Genomic DNA, 20,357 nt, shown 5'->3' with positions numbered 1-20,357 from the left:
CGGTTCGAAGGTGTTCTGAAATCCCACGGGCGCTCCTCGCAGCTCTCCCATTGCCTCCCACTGTGCCCAACGATGCACCGGCCTCCGCGCTGTCTCCCCGGGTTGGGCTCCGCGGGGCACGGCCCAGGCTGGGCAGCCAAGCCGGCCACGGGCACAGGAAGGAAAGGAGGGAATGGGCCGGTGCTGCTCCGCTGCTGCGGGCCGGGACAGGGTATCGGGGCCGGGATCTACCCCGGAGGAAGGCTCCACCCTGGGGCTGCATCTGCCTGCGAAGGGGAGGGCGGTGGAGCCAAAACACGGCAGTGTTTCACCAACAATAAGCCACAACTTTTATTAATTGATAGAAATAGTACAAATTTTAAATTTAGTTGCATTTTACTCTTCTCTGAAACACCAAAAACAGCTCCTCCCTCTGGTGGCTACATCGTCAACTCCTGCAGAGAGAGGAAAGGTGTGAGGAGCCGGCGCTGCTGGCAGCACCAACCCACAGCCCCAGCACAGGGACGGGAGTGGGATGTACCCCACTCACCCCCGTGGGCAGCCACACCCACACTCACCATTATGGCGTTTACGATGTCGTTACTGTTGTTCTTCAGGGCACGGACAGCCTTTGCTCGTGACACGTTGGCCTGGGACATCACCAGCTCGATGTCTTTGACCTCAACACCGGTTTCGTCAACCTGAAGGAAACAGAACCTGGGATTCATCCCAGCCCCGTGCACGGTTTGATGGGATTGTCCGCAGCAGGGTGGCAGATGGAAGCGGGGAGGCAAGACCAGGCACTGCCCATCCCTGGGGACATCCCTTCCCAAGCTCAGGACAGGGTCCCCCAGAGGAAGGTCCCTACACTCTTCCCCTGTGCCATCACGGCAAAGATGTGGGTAAGGGAGAAGGAAACCACGGGGATCGACACCAGACTGGAGCAGAGCACATGGCCACAGGGCCTGAGTGGCAGTACCTCCTCTTCCTCACTCTCCTCCTGCACGGTGGGGGTCTGTGTGTTCTCCTGGATGTTTGACACAGCCTCTCCCTGCACCTTGAACTTCTCGGCAGCTGCCAGCTGAGCCTGCTGTGACAGGTCTTCAATCTGGAAAAGGAAAAAAGGGGCGAGTGAGGCCAGCCCTGCGCAGAGCCGGATGTTGGCTCATCCAGCGGTGCTGCCACACACCCCTGCTGGGAAGCTGACCCTCGGGAGGGGGGGCACATGGCAGCTGGGACCCCCTGGTGTGCAGGGGGCACAGAGGAACCCCAGCTGAGCAGCTTCCAGCCCCACTGCCATGAGCACAGATCACCAGAGCTGCTGGGCACACTGCTGTCACTCACCTTTGCTTCCCCAAAGACAATGTAGGTGTCTGACGCGGGGCTCTTGTAGACATCTGGTTTTGTGATGACAAAAAGGATGTTCTTGGATTTCCGGATGGTGACTCTGGTCACCCCTGTCACCTGGCGAAGGCCGAGTTTGGACATTGCCTGAAAACAGGAGGAAGGGAAAGGAGTCACCAAGCCCGGGAGTCACCAAGCATCCCCTCAGCTGCTCCCCAGGGACTTGGCTCTGACAATCGCTGTCCTCAGGCACCTGAATTTTGTGCCTGCAGTGAAGGACTCCTGGGACTTAGCCTGACACTAAGACCCCAGTGCTTGGGGACATAGTGGCACTGTGACAGACCCTGCACACAGTCCACCATCCTGCCTCACCTTCCGTGCTTTCTTTTCACTCCGGCTCTGTTTTGCTTTGCTAACCGGTTCTTCATCTATTTCAGCTGCTGCTGCAAGCTGTGAGGAAAGAAAAGGAGAAAATGACAAAATGAGAAATAATCCCAAGGTGCCACTGGACAGCACTGGCAGGGATCCCACTCTGCTGCTGCTGGGACACACTGGCACATGCCATACCTGTGCCTGCTGTGTCGTGGCCTGTGTGGAGTCCTGCTCTTCGAGCTCTGGTACGGATTCATCGCTGTCAGACTCTGTTCCGGACCCTGCAAAGACACAAATGTCACTGTCCCGCTCGGGTGGGCCCAGGGGACACTGCAGGAGGACTAAACCATGCTGCATTGGTGACAACTCTGTTCCAGTCCACATGGCCGAGCTCTCTGGCACCTCCTTTGGGCAGCGGGTGGCACAGGAGCCTCTCCTGAGCACAATCACCACAGTGGGCACAGCTGCCTGGCTCCAGAACACCGCTCCTGCAGCACAAGGCCTGGTGCTGACCCAGTGGGTCAGGAGCAGCCCAGTGCTTCCCCAGAACCGCAGACATATGGCACAGAAACCAGACCTGGATCACTGGGCCTTGGGGGCTGCTGCAGCTTCACTGGGGGAGGGGAAGGGGGGGGGCACAATTGGCAACTGCTGTGAACCCCCCCCCTCAGGGCCTGGAGACCACCAGGGGGGGCTGCCAGCTCCCACCGTGCTGTGACCATCCCATGAACCACAGCACATGCTGAGGGCATGGAGCAGAGCCCAGTGACTCCAGCCCGGGGTGACCCAACACCCTCCTGTGCAGCCATTACCTGGATTTGGTCCCGCTTCCAGCCCAGGAAAGTGCCTCTCACCCCCAGCCACACACAGAGCCCTTGGCAGAGTGCTGCAGGCTGCCAGTGCCACCAGGGGATGCCAAGGAGCTGCCCCACAGCACAGGGACACTGCTGTGTTGTCACTGCAGCTCCCTGGGACACGCAGCAGCTCCTCCCACAGTGTGAACCCAACCCAGGCAGCAGCCACAATGCCACAAACCACACCGTGCTCCGTGCCCAAGAACACACATTAGTGACACCGAGGCGCTGGCACCGGGCCGTGCCGAGCCCCAACCCAGCCGTGGGATCTCCCCGATCCCAGCTCTCCAGCTGCTCGGGTGGGATGGGCTCTGGCATGGCTCAGGCTTGGCACTGCCACGGCCCACTGAGCCCCCCTGGTGGGTTAGTAGCCAGTGGGCAGGCAGTGACACTCCATGCACACGGCAAACCGAGCAGGAAATACCCTTGTCATTCCTCAGGACAGGCGGCTTAGCCGGAGCCTCGGCCAGGGCCGGGGCTGCTCGAGGGGAGAGGTCCACCAGGATGGGCTGTGCTGGCAGCTGGGCAGGAGGCAGCTCGGGTGGGATCAGGGGTGGCAGCTCATCATCCTCCACGGCAGTGCTGACGGGGGCTGGGGCCTTGGCGGGGGGCTTGGAGGGGGGGCGGGAGGCTGGCTTGGCCGCCTTGCTGGGAGGGGGCTGCTTCTTGGCAGGGGGAGCGCTGGGGGCAGCAGGGGGAGGGGGGGCACCCCCTGGGGAATCCGGCTTTGGGGGAGCAGGGGAAGCTCGACTGGCTGGTGGCTTGGGGGGGGCACCCCCCGGGGCTGGGGCAGGAGCTGCAGCAGCTGCTGGGGCTGCGGGAGGGCTCTTGGGAGCCACTTTGGCTACAGGAGGAGTGGCTGGAACTGGGGGGCCTGCAGGAGCTGGGGGGCCTGCAGGAGCTGGGGGGGCTGCAGGAGCTGGGGGGGCTGCAGGAGCTGGGGGGGCTGCAGGAGCTCGGGGGGCTGCAGGAGCTCGGGGGGCTGCAGGAGCTCGGGGGGCTGCAGGAGCTGGGGGGGCTGCAGGAGCTGGGGGGCCTGCAGGAGCTGGGGGGGCTGCAGGAGCTGGGGGGGCTGCAGGAGCTGGGGGGGCTGCAGGAGCTGGGGGGGCTGCAGGAGAGCTCTTGGGAGGGCTCTTGGGAGGTGCATTGGCTGCAGCCGGGGTGGCCAGAGCTGGTGGAGCCTTCGGTGAGGCAGCAACAGGGCTGCCCTTGGGTGGCTTTTTGGATGCTGGGGGGGCAGCTGCAGCGGGGGAGGACGGGGCTGAGGGGGCACCATCACGGCTCTTGGGAGCTGCTTTGGCTGCTGGGGGGGCAGCCGGGGGAGAGATGGGGCCCACAGGAGGGGATTTGGCTGCAGGAGGTGCAGCTGGAGCTGCCGGCACTGGTGTGACAGGCAGGGAACTGGCAGGGACCACCGGGGCAGCAGCTGCTGGAGCTGCCAGAGGGGAACCAGGGCTCACTGGGGCTGCACCAGGAGCTGCTGGGGCTGCACTGGGAGCTGGTGCTGGCACTGGCCCTGGGGCAGCTCCTGGAGAGGCTTTGGACGGGGCAGGAGTGACAGGAGCTGCAGGTGCTGCCCCAGGGTCCGGGCTCCCGGGAGGGGTCCTGGCCATGGAGGGAGGGACCGGGCCACCTGCAGCCACAGTGGCAACAAGGGTAGCAGCCGGGGCCACTGGGGCAACTGGGACAGCAGCTGGGGCCACTGGGGCAACTGGGACAGCAGCCGGGGCCACTGGGGAAGGGCCCATGGGACAGGTTTTGTCAAGAGGAGCAGCTGGAGGCAGCGGGGCCATGGGAGCACCAGGGGTTGGGCCCTGCGGGGCAGAACTCACAGGAGATGTCCCAGCTGGCACCGGAGGGACCGGGGGTGACAAGGGGACCACGGGGACAGCCAGGGGAGCAGGCTGAGAGGGGGCACCAGCCAGGGCCGGGCAGTGGGGAGGAGCAGAGGGGGACAGGGGTGCTGCAGCTCGGGGAGAGGCTGAAACAGAAGCCAGGGGGGCAGAGACTGGGCTGCCAGGAGACACCAGGACTGCCGGGGCTGGACAGAGAGGGGCTGCAGTAGGAAGAGGGGGAGAGCCAGGACTTTGGGGACAAGGAATGGCCTGAGGAGGTGCAGTGGGAGTTGGCAGGAGAGCCGGGACTGCCCCGGGGGCTGGGAGAGGGGCCAGAGGGACCTTCACCAGAGAGGGGAGAGCTGCAGGGGGGGAACCAGGGCTTATGGGGGGGGCAATTGGGGCCACCAGCACTGGAGACACTGGGCCAGGCCCTGGAGACCCTGGAGCTGCCACACTTGGTGGGGGCTGTGGCACTGGAGGAGGAGCAGCGACAACCGGGACCTGCAGAGCTGGGGCAGGGAGCTGGGGGGGGACAGAGAACATGGGAATGGCCGCAGCTGGGACCACAGGGGGGGACAGGGGTCCTGAGGGGCCAGAGAAGACAGGCAGGGCTGCAGCAGGGCTGGGGGGCTCTGCTGGGAGAGCCTGGCCAGCCGGGACCTGCAGAGCTGGGGAAGGAGCAGCAGGAAGAGCAGCTGAAGGAGAGAAACAGAGTGAAGGGATGAGAGAGAGAGCACAGGGAGGGGGGGGACATCAGCCCCCAGCACCCCCCACAGCCCTTGTGCTCAGCTCCTGGCTCAGACCAGGACACTCATCCACCCCTAGAAACCAGCTCTGGTTTTACAGAGCCCAGTGCCAGTGGAGCAGGATCAGTGGGGCCCCACCAAGGCACAGTGGGATCTGGGGCACCAGAACACGGGGGGAGCTGCAGTCAGGGAACAGCCAGAACCTGGCACCTTTGGGTACCCTCGGGCACAGGACACTGAGGTACAGGGGTGGCATGGGGATAGGAGCTACACCCCCCTGTGCGAGCTGTTAAGGTTAAATGGCAAACAGGTTAACAACACAGAACCAGCACACAGGGGTAACCAGGGTACCTGCTGCCGGGGCAGCTCCAAAGGGAGCTGGAGCTGGATGGGCAGAACCAGAATTGGTGAAGGCAAATCCCACCAGCTCCAGCTCTGCCAGCACACAGCAAGGGAGCCCAGAGGGGGCCCAGCAGCTCCGGGCGCTGCTCCCAACCTCAGCAGTCCCGGCACACGAGGCAGGGAGGGCAGCGTCGGCAGAACCGGCGTATCCGGCACCAGAACCAGTTGGGAGAGCAGAACCAGCCCAGCCACGAACCCGCCCTTGGGAGCTCCAGCCGGTCCCGGCACGTCCGCAGGGAGGGACAGCTCCGAGGAGGAACCATGGCCTGGCCGGTTCGCCAAGACCCAGACATGTCCGGGCCAGGCCCTGGCTCCACCACAGCCACAGTCTGTCCCCTCCACCCCACCAACAGCCCAGAGATGTTGCTAACACCCCATTTTCTCCAGTCTACCCCAAAATGCGGGTGATGGCAGATAGGCACCAGCCCGAAGCTGGGCAGCTCCACCCCAGACCCACCTGAACCCTGCAGCTGCCCGTGTCACTCCCCAGGACCCCCTCAGCGCTCCCCCGGGCAGCAGCTCCTGTGCCACCCCCGCAGGAGGGGGACAGCTGAGACCCTGCGACGTCCCAGGAAAGGGAGGGGGGAGGGTGACACACAACGCCGGGAAGCGGTCCCAGCGCAGGGACCCTAGACCCGATTGGAGAGAGCCCAACCGAACCGCAGCCCCCGGCCGTGACACCCGGTGTGGGACCCCGCGACCCCTTCCCGAACCGGAGCAGCTCCAGAGCACAGCGGGATCGTTAACACCCGAACGTGTCCCGGAACCGGCTCAGCCGCTTCCCTCCCGCTCCCAACATCCCGATCGGTACCGGGAAGACACGGACCAAGTGCGGGGCGCGGGTGACACAACGCGGTCCCCAACATTTCAGGACACGGGGGGGGGGCTCACAACCGACGCGGTTTCGGGTGGGAAACTCCCGAACAGATTTTCGTGGCCGAGGATCCCCCCAAGCACCCCCGAAAGGGGGACCCCCGGCCCGCCCTGGCCCCGGAGCCCCTCGGGGCGGCAGCGCTGCCCCCTCCGCAGCCACTGGGGCTGCGGGGCCGGTCCCGTTTTCCCCCCCCCCCGCCTCACCTGTCTCAGCCTGCGGCTGCGGCAGCTCCTGCTCGGTGGCGGGGACGGTTTCTGTCGCTTCGCCGGGCATTTCTGCGGAGAGGCAGAACCCACCAGGTCCGGGCTCGCCGGGGCTCCGCACAGCCCCAAGCTCCCCCGCTGCCCACAGACACCGAACGCCCCCCGGTACCGACGGGTTCGCGGAGACGGCTCAGCCGCCCGATCGGTACCGGACAGCCCGGGCCCGGCGGCCCCGCTCTCTCCTAGGCTTCCCCCACTCCCGGGGACACACCGGGGCCTCAGCCGCGCAGCTCCCCACCACCCCCCAACCCTCCCCCCGCAGCGGGCGACCCCTTCCCGGTGGCGGGGCTGTCCCCGCCGCCCGGTCCGGTCCGACCACGGTCCCAGCGGCGGCCCCGACAGCGCCCTCCGACCCTCCCTCCCGGCCCCGGAGCGTCGGGCAGCCCCGACAGCGGCCCCGAGCCCCCGCTGCGGCGGATGGAGGCGGATGGAGGCGAAGGGACTCACTGTGCGGGGAGCAGGGCCCAAGATGGCGGCGGAAAGAGACCGAGCGACTGCGGGAGCGATTTCCGGGCAGACGAACACTTCCGGGGCAGCGTCTCGGCAGCCGCGCTCACTCGTTCCGGGCCCCTTCCGGGCCGGGATCCCGGGTGGGTGTGGGGCCCCACGAACGTGGGGCAGCGACCCCGGGAGGTGGCAGGGACCCCCGGACTGCAGGGCCGGGCCCCGGCTCCACCCCGCGGAACGGGATCCAGACCCAGCCCCGGGACCCGACCTTCTCCCTCCTCTGCGCGTCCCGGGATGCAGACGCGTGTGTGACAGAAACGTTTAATAGTTTGTGCATTAAAAAAATACAAAATATGGGAAGTTGCGGTTTGGCCGCCAGGCACGGCGCACCAGGAGCTCCGCGGGCAGCAGAGGTGGCAATGGCACAGCAGGGCGCCTGGTGGCCTCAGAAGTCTCCTTGCAGGTCTGCCAAAAGAGGAGAAATTGCAAGTTTGACAGAAAAAGAAGAGCGGCTCCTCCAACCCGGGGTCTGAGCCCCAGTGGCTCCAGCCCTGCCCGCTCCTCACCGCTCCTCCGCAGCCTCTCTCCTCTCCGGCTGCGCTCCATCTCCTCCACAAACTGCTCAAAGACCCGCACGTAGGGCGCCAGGCTCGTCCTCTTGTAGTCTGGAGGATTTGGGGAGCTGAGTGGGAGTCGGAGTTGGCTGCAGGGACCCCCCCGTGCCCAACCCAACCCCACTCACCCCGTGCCCGGCGCTTGGGCTCAGTCTCCCTGCCGTCCTCCTGCTCCGCCTCATCCCCTGCCGTGTCCAGCTCGTGGCACAGAGAGCTGTGGGAGAGGGTGGGATATGGTGGGGGGGCTGATGGCTCCACCGGGACCCCCAGTGCCACCAGCCCTGCTCTGACATACGTGATGGTGGGGACAGCAAATGGGTCAAACTGGTCCAGCTTCTGCAAATCCAGTGGCACTGAAATGCGACCTGCAAGAGACAGGTGTCACTGCGAGGCGTGCCTGGCCTGGGGGTCCCCAGTGGTGCCACCCCCAGACCCACCTGTTTTGGGGTGGACGCTGAAGGGGCTCTTCAGCAGGTGCCCAAGGCCTTTGCTGACGTTGATGTCGAGGCGGGGGAAGCAGTACTGCAGCATGACCTCCCAGTCGGCATAGCACGGCCCACTCTTCCCAGACACCCTCTGTGGGCACAGAAGGGTCAGGGGGCTGCAGGGTGGGCAGGGGCCTGTCACATACCCCCCACACACCCTGGTAGCTCCATGAACACTCACCCGTGTCCGCTCCATCTGTCCCTTCAACAGCTCCCAGCGCTGCACTGAGTCTTTCTTCCTGGGGAACTCACCCTGCAGCGTCCCACGGTGCTGTGCTGGGCGGTCAAGGTTGATTGCAGAACAGTGTAGACCCCCGCACGCAGACCCCCCCCCTCTAGACCCAGCACAGGGCACGAGCAGCTCTGGGAAGGATATCCTCTGGGACAAGGGCCAGCACCTTCTCCCAGCTCTCCGGGCTGCCCAGGATGTCCTGGCCCACCAGTGCATACGCCTCAAAGAACTTCTCCACCACTGCGACCGAGCGCCTGCGGAGAGCAGGGGGAGGTTTGGCACCCCACGAGCAGCAGCGGGGGGGCCAGGGAGGGGGGTCCCACCCACCTGATGAAGGGGTGGATGGGCTCAGAGATGTTCACCTTCTTCACAGTCTCTGCTCCACCCTGGGGACACAGTGGGGGTCAGCTGCAGGGGGGAAGGGGGCAGGCAGGAGGCCCAGCCCCCCCTGCACCCACCTTCACCAGGGTCAGGTACTCAACAGCAGCCGCCCGCAGCGCCGGGGACCACCGTCGCACCGCGTCGTCGCACACCCAGCAGTGAACGCCCCTGCGGCCCGAATACACCCACAGGCGATGCCTCACGCCCAGGTCCTCTGCGGGGGGAACAGCCGGGGCTGCAGCAGCACCTTTGGAGAACCCCCCAGCCCTGGGAGAGCGCTGTTCCCACCCATGCATTGGGGTCTGGGCGTTGCTGTGGGGCACAGCGTGGTCTGGATGTGACCCCAGCACCTGCGGGTTCCCAAGAGCCTCACCCACGAGCGCGCGGTCGATGACGCGGACGGCGATGGTCATCAGGGTCCAGCACTTGGAGCAGATCTCGGCTGAACTGGGGGGCAGAGAGGGTGGGTCAGGCTGCCACCCCATGCCCCCCCCCGCCCAGCCCCCCATCCCAGCTCCTGCCGGCAACGCTCCCCAGGAACCTGCAGCACGTTCGGACATCGTCGTAGTCTGTCATGTCGATGTCAAAGACCAACTCCTTCTCCTGGGGCTGGAAGGCGCCGAGATGCACCGTGCTGTGCTGGCTGGGCTGTGGGACGGGATGGGTTCAGCCCCGGCCAGGGGCTCCACGCTGCGGTGGGGCTGCCGGGGGGCCTGGGGGAGTCCGGGGGGTGGTGGGCTTACCCGGTGGGAGTAGACTGCCCCGATGTCGATCTTGTAGGGGTTGGTCTTCTGCAGCTCCCTCTCCAGCTCCTGGGGGTTGTCGAAGGACTGGAACCGTACATACACATCATCCCGCAGCGTGAAGGAGAATTCCCGCAGCTGGAAGTAATTCTTGACCACTGCGGAGGTCGGGGAGACATGGGATGAGAGGAGATCCCGACACTGCCCCGGTTGGTGCAGACCCCTCCGCGGGTCCCCACTGCGCTCCCGAGCCCTCTCCTCCCCGGCATCTGCCAGACCGTACCCCCGGGACCTCCCCACCTGCCCGGTACCGCATCCCCACCGCCCCGCTCACCGCCGCCGTATCCGAGCCAGCGGCCGTAGGCGCCGTGCGGGAAGAGCCGCCGGTAGAAGACCGGCAGCAGCTCGGGCAGCGCCGACGGCTCGAACGGCACCATGGCGGGAAGAGGCGGCGGGAAGCGGCAGGGCGGGAGCCCGGGGGCCGCCGGGAGCTGTAGTCCGAGCCGGCAGCGGGGTCAGGAGACGTTCAGGACACGGGGTTGGGCCGGGAGGGTCCCCGGGGGTCGGAAGTCCCGAGGTGGCAGCACAGGGATGCGGGACCTTCCCGTGCGCTGCCCGGTGCAGGATCACGATTCCCCGGTTACCGGACCCGACCCCTCCGCTGCCGGAGAGAAGCCCCGGGGCGGGCTGGGGTGGGGGCGGCACGAGAAGGGGGGGTGAAGAGAGGGGGGACGGGCGGGGCGGAGGGCGCGGCCGCCCCCGCAGCCCGGTAGTACCGAGCGGCCCCGCAGACTCTGTGCTCTTTATGCGGGGCCGCGACGACACTAATCAATCATTAATTAAGGCAGGGCAGGAACAAGGTCGGATCGCAGCTGCTTTCAGCCGACTCGCTCCCGGTCTCGCTGTCGATTCCGATTCCGGTACCGAGGATGTGGCTGTACGTGGTGGCAGCGCTGGCGGTTCTGTACCTGCTGCGGCGGTGGCACCGGGAGCAGCAGACGGTGCCGAGGCTCTCGGAGAAGTTCGTGCTGATCACGGGCTGCGACAGCGGCTTCGGGAACCTCCTGGCCCGGCAGCTGGACGCGCGGGGTTTGCGGGTGCTGGCTGCTTGCCTGACCCAGCCAGGGGCTGCACGGCTGCAGGAGGTCACCTCCCCACGGCTGCAGACTGTCCTGCTGGATGTCACCTCCAGCGAGAGCATCGCTACTGCCACCGCCTGGGTCAAGGAGCGTGTGGGCAACCAAGGTAGGCTGGGGCAGACAACCCCATCGCTGTTCCGGTCGTTGTCCCCATTGGCCTCCCCTCTACGGTGCTCAGGGCAGGAGAGCAGCCCGGTGACCCCATCTCCTCTCCAGGACTCTGGGGACTGGTGAACAATGCGGGGACCTCCGTTCCCACTGCACCCAATGAGTGGCTGACCAAGGATGACTTCACCAAAATTCTGGATGTCAACCTGCTCGGCCTCATTGACGTGACCCTGAACCTCCTGCCCCTGGTGAAGCAGGCACGGGGACGGGTGGTCAACGTGGCCAGCGTGATGGGACGGGTCTCCTTTTTTGGAGGGGGTTACTGCATTTCCAAGTATGGTGTGGAGGCCTTCTCCGACAGTCTCCGGTAAGCCCAGTACTGCAGACACTGTTCCCCATTTCCCAGTTTGATTTTCTGGGCTTTGGCCAGCAGAGTCTCCATCTGTCCATCTGTCCCGTGCAGTTGCAGTGAGTGATGGCAAGGATGGTTTTAGCTGCTGCCGAGGCAGGAGGGAAGGGGCGACTGCAGGGAGTGTTCACACAGGGAGCAGATGTTAGGACACCTTGTGCCAGAGATCTAGGATTTGGGTCCCACAGGAGCTGTGGCCACGCTGGCTGGCACCACCTGCCCTGGCACGGGGCCTCCTCCACCAGACCTCACTCCCACACCAGGTCCTGTGGACAATGTCCCCATGGTCCCGAGGTTTGTTTTGTGCCTGTTCCATCCAGGCTCAGCAGGTGTTATTTCATCCAGTGCCTTGGACAGGGCAGGTGAGGGGCCTGCTGGGGTGGTCCAGCTCCCCTCATACATCCAGCTCAAGGCTGCCGTGCATCCCTCACCAGAGCCAGTGCTGGGGATGTGCTCGGGTGCTGCTTGGGTGTCCCACAGGGGTCGATCTCTTCCAGGATTGAGATGCACAACTTTGGGGTGAAGGTCTGCATAATTGAGCCTGGCTACTTCAAGACAGCTGTCACCAGCATGGAGATCCTGGAGAAGAATTTTCTGGCCATCTGGAAGAAGCTCCCGGAGGAAACCAAAGCAAGTTATGGGGAGGATTACCTGAAGAAGTGTAAGTACCACACCTGAAGGTTGAGCAATGTTGCTTCGCTTCTGACGCAGAGCACGTGCCCTGGGCCATGGATTGTCCCACCTGCCCCACCTACCCTGACCCGTGCTCTCTGTCCCTGCAGGTCTATCATCACTCAGCAAGGTGCAGAGGAGCTGCAGCTCCAACCTGCAGCTGGTGACGGACTGCATGGAGCACGCTCTGACCAGCCAGTTCCCTCGCACCCGCTACTCGGCGGGCTGGGATGCCAAACTGCTCTACCTGCCCCTCAGCTACCTGCCCTCGGCCTTCGTGGACATTGTGCTCAGCTGGTCCTACCCCAAACCAGCCCAGAAAGTCTAAGGCCTGGGTGCAGTATGGGCAGTCAGAAGCACCATGAGGTGCAGTCCAGTGTTGCCCACAGCTGTGCCAGCGGGCTCCCAAATTCCTCCCTTGATGTAGGTCTCCCTGTGACTCTCCTCTGCTATCAGATGGGTTTGCTTCTGAATAAAGACAGAGCTTGGTTTCAGCCTTGGCTGGGTTTATGGCACTGTGGCCATATTCAAGGTTTTTGGTAAAATGCAAACCCATAGCCCGATTGTTGGTGGTGCTGTGGGTAGGGTTCCATGTGAGGGTTAGGGCCAGCAAAAGTTTTCAACAGTCACTCTTTGCATTTTGCCTGACCCAATACTCCAGGAGTTCGCACAGAACAAAACCCAGACCTGCACCAACCAGGGCAGGTGTCCCAGGCAGGGGGTGAAGCCACCATCCCCACAGGACCAAAGCTGAGTGGGTGCAGCAGGGAGTGGCATGGGGCCGTGCTGCCAGACATGCCTGCAGAGTTCAGCCAAATCCGGCTCTGTGGGGCATCTGGACCCACCCTGCCCACACAAACACCCATTAAAGGCTCAAGTAGGGCTCCGGGTACTCGGATCTGTGTGAAGCAAAACCGTGGACTGTAATTGAGAGATACAAAACTTCCTGCAGCTGCTGCTGCAATCCGGCTGTGGCATGTCCCAGAGCCACCCTGGCAGCAGCTCTGCCACCGGCACTGCCCAGTGCCCAGCCAGGGCCGCTCCTGCCTGCCAGCACTATATGAAGGGTGCGACCGTGGATGTGTTGAGGGCTGCGTGGAGCTGGTACCGAGGATGTGGCTGTACGCAGCGTCGGTGCTGGCAGTTCTGTACCTGCTGCAGCACTGGAGATGGAAGAGGGAGACGGTGCCGAGGCTCTCGGAGAAGTTCGTGCTGATCACGGGCTGCGACAGCGGCTTCGGGAACCTCCTGGCCCGGCAGCTGGACAAGCGTGGGGTGAGGGTGCTGGCTGCTTGCCTGACCCAGCTGGGGGCCACACGGCTGCAGGAGGTCACCTCCCCACGGCTGCAGACTGTCCTGATGGATGTCACCTCCAGCGAGAGCATCGCTACTGCCACTGCCTGGGTCAAGGAGCGTGTGGGCAACCAAGGTAGGCTGGGGCAGACAGCCCCACTGTCATCCCCATCGCTACCTGTGCCAGCCCTCCTGCAACCCTGCTGACCAGTGACAGCACAGCCAGAGCTGGCGCAGGGTTGTGGGCAGGGAAGTAGCACTAAGACACCTTTTTCCTCTTCTCCAGGGCTCTGGGGTCTGGTGAACAACGCAGGGGTTTGCATGCCCGCCGCCCCCAATGAGTGGCTGACCAAGGAGGACTTCCTCAAGGTGCTGAATGTCAACCTGCTCGGTCTCATTGATGTGACCCTGCACTTCCTGCCACTGGTGCGGCAGGCGCAGGGCCGGGTGGTCAACGTGGCCAGCGTGATGGGCCGGGTGGCCTTCTTCAGCGGGGGGTACTGCATGTCCAAATTTGGTGTGGAGGCCTTCTCTGACACCCTCAGGTATGGTGGTGGTGGCCACTGGTGGCCCCTGGTGCTGCCCTGTGCTGGGGCTCAATACCACAGCCGGGTGGGTTAGCAGGTGCAGACATGCCAGAGGTTCTGCCCCACTTTTCCCACTCAGGGTTTTAGGTTGCACACAGCTACATCCTTTACTATAGAGGATCAGTGAGCTAAGATGGGGACTTGTGAAACATCAAAACAATCACCCACAGGTTGGGAAACTGAGGCATGGCTGGAGGGGCAGTTGTGCAACCACAGGAAGGGTTCCAGGAGACCCTTGAGCAAGGGGACGCTCACCTCCCCAGGGATTATCTGGGTCCCAAGGGAGTCCTGGGCTCCCCATGTGCCGTACAGCTCAGCCTCCCACAGCCCCTGGCTGGCCTGGGACAGAAGCCACAGGGCTGATGGTTGCTCCTCACCAGGCGTGAGATGCGTCCCTTTGGGGTGAAGGTCTCCATCATCGAACCCGGGGGCTTCCGGACGAACTTTTTACAACCAGCGGAGGTGCTGAAGGACTTGGAGCGCATCTGGGAACGGCTCTCGCCAGAGATCCAGGCAGCCTACGGCCACCGCTACCTGGAGAGATGTGAGTATGTCCCCGTGTGGCCCTGCCACTGCCTGGTGTCCCCACCCCACCAGTGTGCCCAGTCAGGCTGATCCCCTTCTGCCCCCACAGATGCCAAGAGCGGGGTCCTGCTGCACCACCTGAGCAGCTTCCGCCTGTCCCATGTCACCAACGCCATGTCACACGCGCTGCTGTCCCAGCACCCCCGCACCCGCTACCCGGCTGGATGGGATGCCCGTCCCGTCCTCTTCTTCAGCCACTTTCCATCCTGGGTGTTGGACACTGCCATCGGCTTCTTCCTGCCCACCCCGGCCAGGGGGACACCGCCAAGCTCCTGAGCAGAGCCACCAGGCAGGGGGTTGGATGCAGCACCCCGGGGCACCCCCATTAATGTGCTGAATAAAGTTAATGCAAAGTGAGAGGCTGCCTGCAGTGAGTTCCAGCCCTGGCCCTGGGTGATGCTGGAGGGGTCCCTGCCAGGCTGTCCTGGGGATGTTTGAGCTGGTGCCAGATTATCTCTGCCCCTCACAGCCCTTGGAGGGGCTGGTGGCTGCACCAAGGGTCCTGCTCACCCTCACAGTCAGACTCAGAGGCTGATGGTGGCTCAGTGATACTCTGGCTCACATCCCTTCCTGTTCTTGCCCCTTGCCAACCAAGGGCTGGAAAAGGCACCAGCACTACCCAGCTGTGACATCGCTGGCACAAGGGACTCCTTCAAACCTCTCATCAAGGGCTGTGATAAGGGGCTGGGTATGAGGTCCCCGTGGTTTGCAACTGCCTGCAGGACAAGTCCCCGCTCCCACCAGCACCACACTGCTCCCCCACATAAGACTGGGGGTTCCCTGGGCCATGACAGAGCTTGGAGGGAGGAGGAGCCATGGGGGGGATGGGAAGAAGCATGTGGGGCCCTTGTGCAAGCAGTGTTGCAGCTTGCTGAACTATTTCCCTAGGCAGAGAAGCATTCCTTAAAGCTTTACTTGGCTTAGCAAACAAATAAGACATCCCCAGCAGCCCCCACATGTCACGTCCCAGGTCTGTGTGTCCCCAGGCTGCTGCTGGAGGTGACATGGTGGCCTCAGCTGCACCCACCTGGGGACCCCTGTACTTGTATCCCTTCAGCAGCATCCTGGGATGGGTGGGAGAGAGGCAGATCCCAGGCACTGCCTGGTGCCCACATCACTCCAGGGCTGCATTTCCCCTCCCTCGGTGGGGATGGGCTGGTGGGGGGACCTGGTGCCCATATTTCACCCCAGAGCAAAACATTGGCAGGTGGAGAAGGGATTGGCTGGGCCCAGGGGGGGGCCCATCATCAGCCTTTCCTCTTTGGTGAGTGTCCATCCCCTGATCTGCTGGGTTCCACAGAACCCACTTGGATCCAGCCGTCCACTTTCCAGAGAAGAATCATCTTTTTCCCACTTACCTCCAGACAAAAGGGAGAATCAGACCCTCAGGGCAGCCGGAGCCTCCTGGGCACACATTTGGGTGCCGAGAGCTGGGGGGAGCATTGGGGCAGGGATGGGGAGAAGGGGCTGAGCTCCTCACCCTGCTCCCCACACCTTGTCTGGCTCAGAAATGCAATCAGCCCCCGTCCCTCCCTGCCCGAGGCAAAGGTTTGCAGCACCCCCAGGTCATTCCAGTGCCAAGAGTTCGGTGTGGAAATTTCCTGACCCGCCTCCCCCCCAGCCCGTGGGGCGGCAGAGTGGCACTTTGACCCACCCCCATTTTCCCTGTCCCGCAGCCAAACCGAAACGTGCCCCGTTGCAAGCACAAAGCCGCCGGGTTCCTGTTTGCAGCTCGGGGCTGGGTACCTGCACACGGGGTCACCGGCCCCGGTCTTGTTGTTGTCAGACCCAACTTATCAGTGCCCTCGTGCTTCCCCGCTCCGGCCGTGCCTTCCTTCCGAGCCGATTGTTGATCACAAAGTCTTGTCTGCACTTGAAAAGGAGATTTCCTGCAATTGTTTCGCAGGACTTGCAGCCTGATGCAAAATTTTCTGCCTATCAGCCCCCTCCCCAGCTCCAGGCCAAGGCTCAAGCCCCCTCCTTTCCCCTGCAAAACTGCCACGCAATCAGAGCTCAGTGATTAATTGCTGTCCGGCCAGAGGTGTTTCTGCGGCGACAGCCATCTGCCACCGGGCACAGGCAGCTCCGACCTGTCAGTTTTCAGCCCTTTTCTCCCTTGAGCTGGCGCCGGCATCACTGAGCACCGGGGACAGTGGGTGGCACGTTCACCTGAACCCACCTCAGCCCTTTAGGACCCCCAGAGCCGGGCCAGGACCCAGAGGATGCATCTTCCCCTCCTGCCCACAGCAGGACCCAGGCAGGGTCCATCCCCCGATGATCCATCCCCAACGGGGAGGCAGCAGCCGGGTCCCGTGGGGGTGATGGTGGAGAGGAGCTGGGGGGGAGCTTCGGGGACCCCTGCTCCATCCCAAGGCTCCCACATCAACACCTGCCCACGGCCTCCCCCCCGTGCCCGTCCCCAGCCCCGCGGCGAAATCAAATGGGAGCCGAGCCCTGGCAGCCGAGTCAAATGTCAGCGGCTCTGGGCTGCCTCAGGATGTCGGCCCACGATGGTCATTTCCTGCGGGGAAGGAGCCAACAAGCCCACCCCGAGATCCGCGCCGCTGCCGCTCGCCTCTGCCAGAGCTGCCTGAGCCGCCGAGCAGAGAGGATCCCCGAGCAGACCCTCAGCCAGCCCTCGGCTCTGCCGCCGGTGAGCCAGCACCCCCCGCTGCCCGTGTCCCCGTGTCCCCTCTCCCACCTGCATCTTGGGGAGGGCAGGAGGGTCGAGAAGCCTCGGTGCCAGGGTCTCGCCCTCCTCCCCTCCGTGGTTTTAGGAGCGGGTGGGGGACGGCTGATTGCTGCAGGACTGATGTTCTTGCGGGGGATGAACGCCTGGTTGTGGTGTTCCCTCCCTCGCTGGGCTCATCCTGGAGGTGCCCGGTGGCACCACACGCTGCTTACTGGGGGAACCGCTGGGTCCGTGGAGTCCTTGCCGTGCGGATGCAGCTGTGCTGGGATCAGAGCTCTCACACTTGTGGCAATAAAAGGATGTTAAGGTCAACTGCATTTCCCCTTAAGTTTATAATTTTGTCACCTACTTGGAAGTGCTGGTGGCTCCGGCCACACCAGGCAGAGTGAGGGTGGTGGCTGGGTTGAGGAGGCAACCACACACCTCATGGGCTCAGGTGGGGGACAGGGGATGCTGGCATGGAGCAGGGCAGACCCAGCACCTTTGGAGGGCTGATGTAGGTAGTCACCAGAGGAACAAAAACTGGATTAAAAACATATACATAAGGTACTTCTGAGCCTGCTGTGAAGACTGAGCTCTAGCAGGAGAGATTGGCTGTTTCTTTGTGTTTTCAGGCTGTTCTGCTTGGTGCAGCTGTTGAGTCAAAACTCAGAGATTTCCCTCTTCTTGCAGCTACCAGGATGGCTGAGATGACCACTGCCCCCCCTGAGACCCACACTCTCCCAAATGAGTATGGGGACTACCACAACTGGTCTGAGCTGTTCCACCTCCTGAACTATACCTACACCTTCTGTGAGTTCAGCCTGGACGAGAACGTCAAGCGGGTGATCCTCTTCATCCTGTACCTGGTCATCTTCGTGGTGGGCTTGGTGGAAAACCTTCTTGTCATCTGGGTCAACTGGCAGACACGGGGCAACAAGAGTTTGGTCAACCTCTACATCATCAACATGGCCATTGCTGACCTGGGAGTGATGCTCTCACTCCCCATCTGGATGCTGGAGGTGATGCTGGATTACACCTGGCTCTGGGGCAGCTTCCTCTGCCGCTTCACACACTACTTCTACTTTGCCAACATGTACGCCAGCATCTTCTTCCTCACCGGCCTGAGCGTGGATCGTTACGTGTCCCTGACCAGCTCCTCCCTCTTCTGGCGCAAGCACCAGCACCGTGCACGCCGCGTCGTCTGCGCCTGCAGTTGGGTCCTGGCAGCAGCAATCCCCTTCCTGGAGGTTGCTCACATGCAGCTGGTCAACACCGGGGAGCCCATCTGCATCTTCATGGCCCCCTTTGAGACCTACGACGAGTGGGCGCTGGCGGTCAGCTTGGCCACCACCACCATCGGGTTCCTCATCCCCTTCCCCATCATCGCCATTTTCAACATCCTGACGGCCAGGTTCATCAAACGCACCAAGCCAGAGAGCAGGAAGCACTGTTTGCTCATCTATGCCTACATCATAGTGTTCCTCATTAGCTGGCTGCCCTTCCACATCATGCTCACACTGCTCACCCTCGACGGCAACCATATCATCCTCCACTGCACCTTTGCCCACTTCCTCTACTTCTTCTACGACATCATAGACTGCTTCACCCTGCTCCACTGCGTCATTAACCCAATCCTCTACAACTTCCTGAGCAAGAACTTCCGCAGCAAGCTCATCTCTGCTGTGGTTAAGTACATCCCCAAAGACCAAGGCAGCCAGAAAGGTGCAGACAAATCCTCCTCCACCACGCAGCACTCCATAGTCATCACCAAAGACAACAACCCTCCCAATTAAGGGCGATCGGACTCTCCCACTCATCACTGGCAAGTGGTTGGCAGGGGCAGCTCCCTGAGGTCAGGAAGGTTCTTTTCCCCGATGATAAGCAGACACTTTGCTTTAAACAACTCTTGGCTGGCCACCTTGTGTGCTCTGGAGGCAGGGCAGAGAGCCAAGTGTGAACCGAGCTGGTGTGGGGACCTACAGACAGCTTGCCTCTGATGTGCTGCTCTGACAGATCTATTTAGCTCAAGGAAGAATACAAGAAAATGATATTTCCTGTTTTTCAAAAGAAACACCACAATAAAGCACATTGCTTCGTCTGCTTGGAAATCTGAACACAAACCCAGCCCCTGGACCCGACCCCGTTTCTCCCCAGGCCATGGGGCTGGGGCACACCGTCCTTTCACAAATTTTTCTGCAGCCCCTGAATTCCTCTCCCCCTGCCTGGACCACTGTGCTGCAGAGGCCTCCGTGTTTCCATCCATTCATCCTGTGGACACCCAGCCCACTCCTCCCCGTGTCCCCTGATGTTCCAAAATGAAGGTGCCGCATCCCTGAGGGGCTGAGCCTGACAGAGACCTGAGCTTTGATGAGGGGAGGAACAACTCAAGACCAGTAACCTGCTGAGAGGCATTTTGCAAACCCAGCAGTAAATCAGCAGTGGAAATGTGAACAGGTGCAGAAACCCTCAGAGATGGAGCATGGGCTGTGTAAGAAACGGGAGCATCCGGGGAAGGTTCATCCCTGCCTGGATTCTGCCAAGTCATGAGCTGCAGGTCAAACCCTTGTCAGGGGAAGGTGAAAGAGCGACAGTTACTGGAAGTGAGTCCATAAATCTACCAAAGGCCTTGAGCTGCTCAAGAAACACATTTTTAAAAAAGCAAAGCGAAGCAAATCTGGGGACAGGATGCTGGCAGCAGAGAGAGGTGGGGGAGCAGGATGTCCCGGGCTGCAGAGGAGCCCATGGCCAGGGTTAGCAGGGATGTTGGGTTATTAGGGATGGGCTGGGAACATGCTGCTGTGTCCTGTGATGGGAAACACTGAATGCCTCTGGGCTCCTTGTGCACAGAGACATCCCTCCTCACTGCTGGGGGACACCAGCACTGGCAGGAAAAGCCAAATCCATCTCTTACACAGAAGTAGTTTGTTCTGCAGGGATCTCATGTCCTCCAGGACAGAACCTCATTGCCTTCATCCAGGACTCAGTACACAGCAAACCCAAGCAGCCCCAAACTGGCCAGTGAAGGGGAAGGTAGCTTCATGCTGACACAATCCACAGCTCTGATCCTGAACCTTCCCTGAGGCTTCCTGCTGTTAAAATCTGCCACTTCCAACAAGACACAGTGGATAAATGCACAGTAACGAGCCACTTGAGGTGTGACACAACCAGGACAGGAACATATTCAATTTCAGGTTACTTAAACATGTAAATCTTGGTATCTGACCTATTAAATGTGTTTTTTTAACTCTCCTAATGCTTCCTCAGCTTTGTTCATAGTAGCCTCAACCAGAGACACACAGTGACCAGGGCTGGAAGC

At 62.4% G+C, this 20,357-nt stretch overlaps 5 protein-coding genes across 7 annotated transcripts; 3 read left to right on the top strand and 2 right to left on the bottom strand.

Annotated features, from left to right (window-relative positions):
• Window positions 1–305: 305 nt before the first annotated feature.
• On the bottom strand, window positions 306–7,258 carry NACA (nascent polypeptide associated complex subunit alpha). Of its 2 annotated transcripts, XM_071729497.1 has the most exons (9): window positions 7,120–7,258; window positions 6,613–6,684; window positions 2,974–5,082; window positions 1,891–1,976; window positions 1,696–1,773; window positions 1,324–1,470; window positions 959–1,087; window positions 558–680; window positions 306–434 (listed from the first exon to the last, which is right to left on the bottom strand). In XM_071729497.1, exons 2-9 carry the CDS (start codon window positions 6,680–6,682, stop codon window positions 420–422), a joined length of 2,757 nt encoding a protein of 918 aa, XP_071585598.1. In that variant the 5' UTR covers window positions 6,683–6,684; window positions 7,120–7,258; the 3' UTR covers window positions 306–419. The 2 variants fall into 2 exon arrangements, with proteins under 2 accessions (XP_071585598.1, XP_071585599.1); XM_071729498.1 differs by lacking the exon at window positions 2,974–5,082 and having other exon boundaries at window positions 7,120–7,249.
• Window positions 7,259–7,426: 168 nt separating this feature from the next.
• On the bottom strand, window positions 7,427–10,128 carry PRIM1 (DNA primase subunit 1). Of its 2 annotated transcripts, none has more exons than XM_071729547.1 (13): window positions 9,909–10,128; window positions 9,575–9,732; window positions 9,373–9,479; window positions 9,205–9,278; window positions 8,909–9,045; window positions 8,778–8,836; window positions 8,590–8,704; window positions 8,400–8,486; window positions 8,171–8,309; window positions 8,029–8,098; window positions 7,862–7,947; window positions 7,686–7,784; window positions 7,427–7,584 (listed from the first exon to the last, which is right to left on the bottom strand). In XM_071729547.1, exons 1-13 carry the CDS (start codon window positions 10,009–10,011, stop codon window positions 7,565–7,567), a joined length of 1,254 nt encoding a protein of 417 aa, XP_071585648.1. In that variant the 5' UTR covers window positions 10,012–10,128; the 3' UTR covers window positions 7,427–7,564. The 2 variants fall into 2 exon arrangements, with proteins under 2 accessions (XP_071585648.1, XP_071585647.1); XM_071729546.1 differs by having other exon boundaries at window positions 8,394–8,486; window positions 9,909–10,127.
• A 194-nt stretch (window positions 10,129–10,322) lies between these two features.
• Window positions 10,323–12,396, top strand: LOC139789069 (retinol dehydrogenase 16-like). Its single transcript, XM_071729562.1, has 4 exons — window positions 10,323–10,819; window positions 10,930–11,188; window positions 11,728–11,891; window positions 12,013–12,396. The coding sequence occupies exons 1-4, from the start codon at window positions 10,504–10,506 to the stop codon at window positions 12,228–12,230; spliced, it is 957 nt and encodes a 318-aa protein (XP_071585663.1). The 5' UTR covers window positions 10,323–10,503; the 3' UTR covers window positions 12,231–12,396.
• A 34-nt stretch (window positions 12,397–12,430) lies between these two features.
• On the top strand, window positions 12,431–14,731 carry LOC139789068 (retinol dehydrogenase 16-like). Its single transcript, XM_071729561.1, has 4 exons — window positions 12,431–13,331; window positions 13,482–13,740; window positions 14,163–14,326; window positions 14,417–14,731. Exons 1-4 carry the CDS (start codon window positions 13,016–13,018, stop codon window positions 14,641–14,643), a joined length of 966 nt encoding a protein of 321 aa, XP_071585662.1. The 5' UTR covers window positions 12,431–13,015; the 3' UTR covers window positions 14,644–14,731.
• A 2,040-nt stretch (window positions 14,732–16,771) lies between these two features.
• On the top strand, window positions 16,772–20,290 carry GPR182 (G protein-coupled receptor 182). The gene is made up of 2 exons (XM_071729557.1): window positions 16,772–17,020; window positions 17,732–20,290. The coding sequence occupies exon 2, from the start codon at window positions 17,740–17,742 to the stop codon at window positions 18,832–18,834; it is 1,095 nt and encodes a 364-aa protein (XP_071585658.1). The 5' UTR covers window positions 16,772–17,020; window positions 17,732–17,739; the 3' UTR covers window positions 18,835–20,290.
• Window positions 20,291–20,357: the final 67 nt, after the last annotated feature.

This window comes from Heliangelus exortis, chromosome 31 (assembly GCF_036169615.1).
Source record: "Heliangelus exortis chromosome 31, bHelExo1.hap1, whole genome shotgun sequence".
NCBI lineage: Eukaryota > Metazoa > Chordata > Aves > Apodiformes > Trochilidae > Heliangelus > Heliangelus exortis.
The sequence above is the reverse complement of the archived record's forward strand: the minus strand, read 5'-3'. Positions and strand labels throughout refer to the sequence as shown.